Source organism: Micropterus dolomieu, linkage group LG16 (genome assembly GCF_021292245.1).
Source record: "Micropterus dolomieu isolate WLL.071019.BEF.003 ecotype Adirondacks linkage group LG16, ASM2129224v1, whole genome shotgun sequence".
Taxonomy (NCBI): domain Eukaryota; kingdom Metazoa; phylum Chordata; class Actinopteri; order Centrarchiformes; family Centrarchidae; genus Micropterus; species Micropterus dolomieu.
Window position 1 is genome coordinate 13029386 of NC_060165.1, and position 7186 is coordinate 13036571.

Here is a 7186-nt window from a genome sequence, read left to right on the forward strand (position 1 = left end):
TGGATCACATCCTCTTTCAATGGATCCTTGTTTTTGCTCAGATCCAGATGTTTATTCACTCGTGCCACTGAGCTTTCTGAGCATCTGGCAGCTGTTTCTGCCAACAGGAAACAGGAGAGTTGGGAATGAACTTGCTCAACAGAATGAAGTGGAAGTGGAAGATTTTGTCCCAGCTAGGTGCTTTCATGAAAGAAAAACATAATCAGGACACTTCTCATAAGTGATTTGTTGTTTAAGGCAATTATCAAGCAAAAGTGAGGGATTTGCCAGTGCCAGCTTCTTAAATGTGAAGATTTGCTGCCTTACTCTGTTTTGTTTTACTGTAAATTGAATATCATAGTTTTGGACAATTAGTCAGCCAAACCAGCAAAAGATATCACCAAGAAATCCATCAGAGCAATTGACTGGTTGATTAGTAATAAAGGTAATTGACAGTTTAAGCTTAATAATCAAAGTAATTGCTAGTTCCAGCCTCTAGACTTTTGTAACTTCACAGCCAAGCGGTTTGCTCATTCCCCTGTTGGCAAGTGTGGAGCTCATGGTGATAATGGTGAAGTTATGAGTTTATGACCTTCACATACAAGTCAGGATTATGACTGCGAAACCTCTTTTCTAAAGGTTTGGTAATATTCAACTTGGCACTTAGAAGTACTGAAGGGCCTGAAAAACAAATAAACATGGCTGCCTCACGTCAGCAAAGTCTGTCGTTGAAGGAAATTTAACCCAAATTGAATGGATACCATCTTCTGTTATCTTATTACGTGAACACTTACAAGCTGTAAACATGCTGATTTGTCCCAGAGGCCTTGGTGAAGAGTGGACAGCCTCATGCTCTAGCTGTGATACACTAAGAGGACCCTCAGGGTTGAGAACATGCAGCTGGCCACATTTGATAATCTATCCTCAAAGCCAGTTGGAAGAACATAACATCGAGTTTAAGGGCCTTCATTCAAACTGCTTTTCCCAGCACAAAAGAATAACAATGGGCATTGGAAAAGGGTCACTGTGTGATCTCTCCCAAGGTCTACTGCGAATTTCAGTCTCTTCTTAACCTTTAAATTTTGAAAAAAAGAAAAGGAAAGCCAGAATACTATATTAAAAAAAAACAAGTCAATAAAAGTTTGCTAAAATTCTACACATTTGCGCGACCGCTGTCGGCTTATATTTTGTTGTGTTATCCTGAAAATCATGCACAATGGAAGAGATGGCAAAAGCTGTCACCTGCCACGCCAGCTTCTTCAGAACACAGAGGAAGTGAGTGGTGACAGCCCACACATTTTCTCTGGAGCTGTCATCAGTCTCTCCATCATCCTCACAGCTGTCTTCTACAGTACAATTGTGTCCTTATTTCTGAGTCTTTCGTTTTTTCACATCCACCATTTCATGATCAACTTGTCATGCCACATGCAGGTGAGGTTTGGGTACGTGTGAACATGGATAGGAGGGTGTCTGACATGCACAATTGTCCTGACGAAGGATGGAAAACACTCAAATTTAAACAATAGAACACATAAATACACTTATCCAGTAACACCAAACTCAATTTATCAATTGCTCATATACACTTCAGGGTTCAGACTGTACACAAACAGGACAAAGACAAACTTTAATAACATAAGTCTGAGCGTTGGTCACCTTTTCCATACAGTGCCATTTTTCTCTGTTAAAGCATTCTTAGATCTCCATGACTCAAACTGCTCAAACTGAGTTTGGTGGTATAGAACATGTCATATGTCAGATCATATGGTTTCAGGATAATAGATTTGCTTTAATGAGTAGGTCATTAACCTGCTGCTTACCAGGAGAAAAAAAACAAACATGGTACTGAGAAGAACTCTTCCAGTCTGGAGAAGAACAACAACTACATTTAACGAGGCCATAACTTTTGATCGGATACCAATTATTTTATTCTGGGATGTATACAAAAACTATTCATATGCAAGGAGGCAATAAAATGTGACATTCCTTATTGAACAAACGGCGGTAACAGCAGAAATGATTACTGAACTCTGCTCGTCTCGCTTATGTACGGTACCACTTGCAAACAACTTTATACAATGTTATTAAAATCCAGATGTGCAATCAGCGTACAGTGGAAGGGGCAAAGAGTTGCAGGGTCTTCACTGTGCCGACCTTGTAGACTTGAAGGTGACGGGACTGCAGGGACCATGTACGCACTGAAGACTGGGGCAAACTTAACATTTATTATTGTACCAGATGCAAACACAAACTTGAAATGTTCAAACATCCAGATGCTCAAATGGTCCACATATCAGAGAGATGGTAAAGTATCAGGTCTACACAGAAAAGATCACTCTGTAGATGCTTTAGCTTTTCTCATGGTCTTGTGACTTCGCAGATGTATTTTCAGGTTGTTTTTTGTGTAAAATCTTTTGTCACACGCAACACATTTAAAAGGTCTTTCTCCGGTGTGAATTTTTTTGTGCTCAGTGAGGCCCGATTGGCAACGGAAACACTTACCACACTGGGGGCAGGGGAATGGACGGTCGTTTGTGTGAATTCGTTGATGGACTTTGAGCCTTTGCAGTGTGATGTATTCCTTTCCACAGTCCTTGCAGTGATACGGCCTTTCACCCGTGTGCCGCTGTGAATGGACTAGAAAAGTGCTCGAGTTGGAAAAGGCTCTTCCACATTCACTACACAGGTACGGCTTCTCCCCTCTGTGCACTCTGACGTGCTGCGTCAGTGAGTAACCCTGGTCGAAGTTCTTATCGCAGAACTTGCAGGCATATGGACGTTCCCCGGTGTGGAGGCGCAAATGAGTTTTCAGCACTTTCGGGCACGGAAGCCCTTTGCCACAGTAGGAACAAACATACGGTTTCACTTCAGCATGGGCTTGAAGGTGCTGCTCCAGACGACGCTTTGTCTGGAAAGTCTTCTCGTATTTGTCACAGTGGTACAGCTTCTGGAGCGTCTTGAACGTCGAACGTTGAGCTTTTAGATGACGTCTTAATGCTATTGGTTTCCTAAAACCCATACAGCACACAGGACAGGTGAGGTTTTCAGTTTCCTCTGCACTGGAACACACGTTTTGCTTTAACCCTCCAGCACTGCATCTCTCCTGGACTCTGCTACTGCCCACTGCAGGCTCCTCTGAGGTGATTGTGACTGGTAGGGAACAATAGGTGCTTTGACGGACTAAGCTGCCGACATGATCTGCAGGCAAAAACACAAATATGGTTAAGGTTTGTCATTTTAGCTTGTATTTATCAGCTCATAATACAGGAAAACAGCTCTGTAAAGCACTAAGGGGTCTTTATATATTGGCCAGCATCAATGGAGTGTACAACAGACCTCAGCTGTTTGCAGGTGCAGGTGTTTGTTTGCAGTTTTAAATGAATGCGCCAGTAATAAACCGTCACCTGCCACGCCAGCTTCTTCAGAACACAGAGAAGCGAGTGGTGACAGCCCTCTCTCCTGCAACTGTGAGTTTGATGGATCAGGTTCAACAAAATTGTGATGAGTTTCTTCATCACCGCAGTCTCCGCCTTTTCTGTCTCTTACACTATCAATGTGATCTGATGCCACAGACGTCTGTTTAGATGGAAGCGCGGACAGGATAGTGTCCGACATGAAGGAGAATTCACCTAAAGCAGAAAACATTTATATTAAAAATTAATATATAACGAACCAGCGGTATCGACAATCCTGGCAAACGACCCCACTGAGGTTAAATAGCTGAGTTTCCCTACCAGTCAGTCAGAACTGAAGAAGTCCTTTGGATGAGGGACGAAACGTCTTCCAGTATCTTCAACCAAGTCCAGTTGCCCTTGACTTTAACCTTCGTTGGATTTATATTAAAGGTACAAATTCACATAAAGCGTGGTGCTGATTGCCGCTGATAGATAGAATCAAATCAAATATCGTAATTATTGTGCAGTGAATCTAAATGAATGCATATATTCATCAGTATTTATAACAGATTTGATCAGGGTAGGTATTAGCCAATAGATTAATTAAAGGGACCCTGTGGAGTTTTCTCGTAAACAAGCAAAATGTTATGTTTACATTGAGCGTTACTCACCCAAACACATTGTATTTCCTTCCTCATAAAACATTTGGAAAGCCAATTTTTTATTTTAAATTCAGCATTGTTTACATACTGTACATGTCTAGTTGCTAGCAGTCTTCTTTTTCCCTGCCTTCACTGGCTCATTGCTGCGTATCTTGGCACATTACTGTCCCCAGTTCATCAGCGAAATAGTGTGAAACCATTAGTAGGACTGCATGCCCAAGACAAACAAACGGGGACCCACTAAAAGAAAAACAGCCCCCTAAGCTACTAGAGGTCAAAAACTCCACAGGCAACCTTTAAATAAAACAGAATTTCAATGCATTTTTACTGTAGACCTTTATAAAATGCCAAATGTAAACAGGTCTTTACTTTTAGTCAACGTTTGTCTTCGCTTTTGATGCTGCAGAATCTTCCTCAGATCGTCGTGATCAGAGACAAACTGCTCAAACTGGAGGTCAAAGCAGGACAGGTCAAACAAAGAGGGGACCTGCAAAAGTGGAAAAGAGTGAAAGATGTTCAATGAAAAAGTTCCTACCCATTTTCAATTTTTCAATCTCCAACGTTTACCTATGTCTTTAAGATCACTTGAAGATCACTCTTGCTGTGAGTCTGTTTTTCATAACCTGTGTGGGTGTAGGAATGCTAGCAATAAACAGCAATGTCCAAGAATTAGCCTACACCTGATGTGCTAGTTGCCAGTTGATCAAATATTTATTTCCAAAAACAACTTTTAATAGTTTTTCCAAAATTCTGTAAGATGTAATGGTTGGATTTGAAAATACATGGCCATTCTAGCCCCTGCAGTACTGTCTAGAGGCTTATTATCTACCATACAGGATGAATCTGCTAGTCATTACTTCACACAAACCACTTTAAATCCAAACATAACATTAGTAAAATTGAAATAATTTTAATCATACAGGACTTGTGTGGGTCCCACTTGTGTGTGGGTACAGTGTCCGTACCCAAAGTGACTAGCATAACTTGATGCTTACCTTTGAGAAACTTGGAACTGGAAGAAACTCTTCCAGTCTGTAGAAGAACTCCCACACTAGGATCTGCAGAACTGTATCAAAACGTGCTCCATACAGTGCTGGGAATACATCCTTGGACAGGACAAAATAGCATTAATATATGGCGTTATATTATGGCGTTATTGAAGCAAATACATCAAATATATGTTAAACAAATAGTTTTGTTCATACAAATGGAAACAAAAAAATATCACTGGTAATAGCTGGAGTAGATCTCACCTTGAGAAATTTATCCTTTTCATATTTGTCATCGAGTAATGTCTGAACCAGCTCCATAAATGCCGATTTTGACAAGTCCACCTCTCCATCTTGATCCTGCCATGAAGAGGGCAGAGGTTTATTTTCATAACTATATTATCAGCTTTCCATTCAAGTGTCCCCCTGATGCAAACGTTTGGTATATGTATTCTGCAAACAAATATTTCCTACCTCTTCCTCCTTGCAGTTTGTTGCACTCTTTAGGAAAATGCTGAGGTGTTCCTGGATGGCATTGCAGTCAATGGGATCCACCTTCTTTAGATATTCCAAAATGATCTGAAAAACACCAAAAGAACAATCAAACCAAAAAAATAAATCGCACTTATGTTGACATCCGTATGTTCACTAGTGACAGATACACCTTTGTGCCAAATTATACACAGTATAATAAAATACCAAATGAATTCATGGAAAGGATTACTTTATGTAAAGTCATGAATACATTTTGTTTCACAGGCCCTCTAAACATTCTGGGTTTTGTGTCTTGGCTCAATTTGTGAGTCGGTTTCTTTCACCTGATACAAAAACAAGATATGTTCTTCTTCATAATCATAAAAAGCCCTATTTTCCACATTTACTCACACGAGCTCTCAGTCCCAGGATGAGCTGAGTCCTCTGCTTGTAGCTCAGAAGCTCTGGGACCATCTCCGTCACTAATGTGATGAATCCAGCCAGTTTGTCATACTGATCTACATCTCGCTCCTGGGCCACCTGCCACATACAGGCTGACATCAACCTCAGTGGAGGAACCAGGAGGAGCAGGGATGCCAGAGGGAGATGAGGATCTAACAGAAGTTGCAGGTAGTGGGGGAAAAACACATAAAACAATGTATATACAGAATATAACTAATCCTATTAGTATCCTAAAGTAGAAGCATATAGAGTCAAATACAGACCTCGATATCGAGCCATTTTAGGAGCGCGAGTTAGCTAAAATTAGCTAACTATTGCAGCTATATGTAGCTTTATGCAGTAAGTTATCCTCTAATCGTTAGTTTTATTTTGGAAGACTACTAATATAACTTATGTTTAGATAATATTTTATACTACTGCCAATGCGTACACTCTTAGAAAAAAATGTAACCTAGCTAGTAAACGTTTTGAAGAACATGCTTTTCGCCTGCATCAACAACATTAAAACATCCGGTCCAAATCTTTCAAAACAAAAGTGGCAGCCTGACAAAATTTCAATTAGACAGGAATCACATGTCAACATTCTTCTCCTGCCCGGCACCTAATCCCTTCACCATATGGTAATTTTTGCTGTCTTTTAATGGGTATACATTAGACAAATACTGTACACTGAAAGAATATTATTAAAATATATCCTCCGGTATTCTTCTGAACGGAAGTTCTTAACGGAAGTCGTGTGGTTGCTATGGGAACGCAGATCATCAGTCGGTGGCCAGTTTTCAAAATAAGATTTCAGCTCAAAAAGTTCACGTCAAAATGTAAACGTCTCTCTTTACTGTGTTTCCAACTTACGTGGTCAGTGTTATGTAACAGTTTGCACCTAACAATACATATACACATATTGCATTATACATGTGTTGCATTAAAGTACAAATACTCCATTGCCACAGTTTTAAAATGAAAACAAACATGCAGTCATCTTATGGTCATACATCTTATGGACCCCCTGGTGATTATTTGGAGGTCTACAAGGTGAACTCTTGGATGAGGGACGAAACATCTTCAAGTATCTTCAACCAAGTCCAGTTGCACTTGATTTTAACCTTCCTTGGTCAACAAGGAGATATACATTTTTAATTTTGTCTACTGAATCAGCAAAGTGGATTTACAAAAGGTATAACTAAGGCAGCTGCAGCCTTTCTAGTGACACGTACAATGGTAAGAC

At 40.2% G+C, this 7186-nt stretch overlaps 1 protein-coding gene across 4 annotated transcripts; it reads right to left on the minus strand.

Moving 5' to 3' along the window:
- Window positions 1-1525: 1525 nt before the first annotated feature.
- On the minus strand, window positions 1526-6664 carry LOC123985141 (zinc finger protein 239-like). Of its 4 annotated transcripts, XR_006828615.1 has the most exons (9): window positions 6225-6664; window positions 5911-6113; window positions 5500-5604; window positions 5290-5385; window positions 5032-5142; window positions 4406-4523; window positions 3714-3802; window positions 3384-3608; window positions 1526-3177 (listed from the first exon to the last, which is right to left on the minus strand). XR_006828615.1 is itself a non-coding variant. In XM_046072527.1 (7 exons), the coding sequence occupies exons 1-7, from the start codon at window positions 6238-6240 to the stop codon at window positions 3819-3821; spliced, it is 690 nt and encodes a 229-aa protein (XP_045928483.1). In that variant the 5' UTR covers window positions 6241-6664; the 3' UTR covers window positions 3765-3818. The 4 variants fall into 4 exon arrangements, 3 of the variants coding, with proteins under 3 accessions (XP_045928482.1, XP_045928483.1, XP_045928484.1); XM_046072527.1 differs by lacking the exons at window positions 1526-3177; window positions 3384-3608 and having other exon boundaries at window positions 3765-3859; XM_046072528.1 differs by lacking the exons at window positions 1526-3177; window positions 3384-3608; window positions 3714-3802 and having other exon boundaries at window positions 3913-4523.
- Between the last annotated feature and the right edge of the window lie 522 nt (window positions 6665-7186).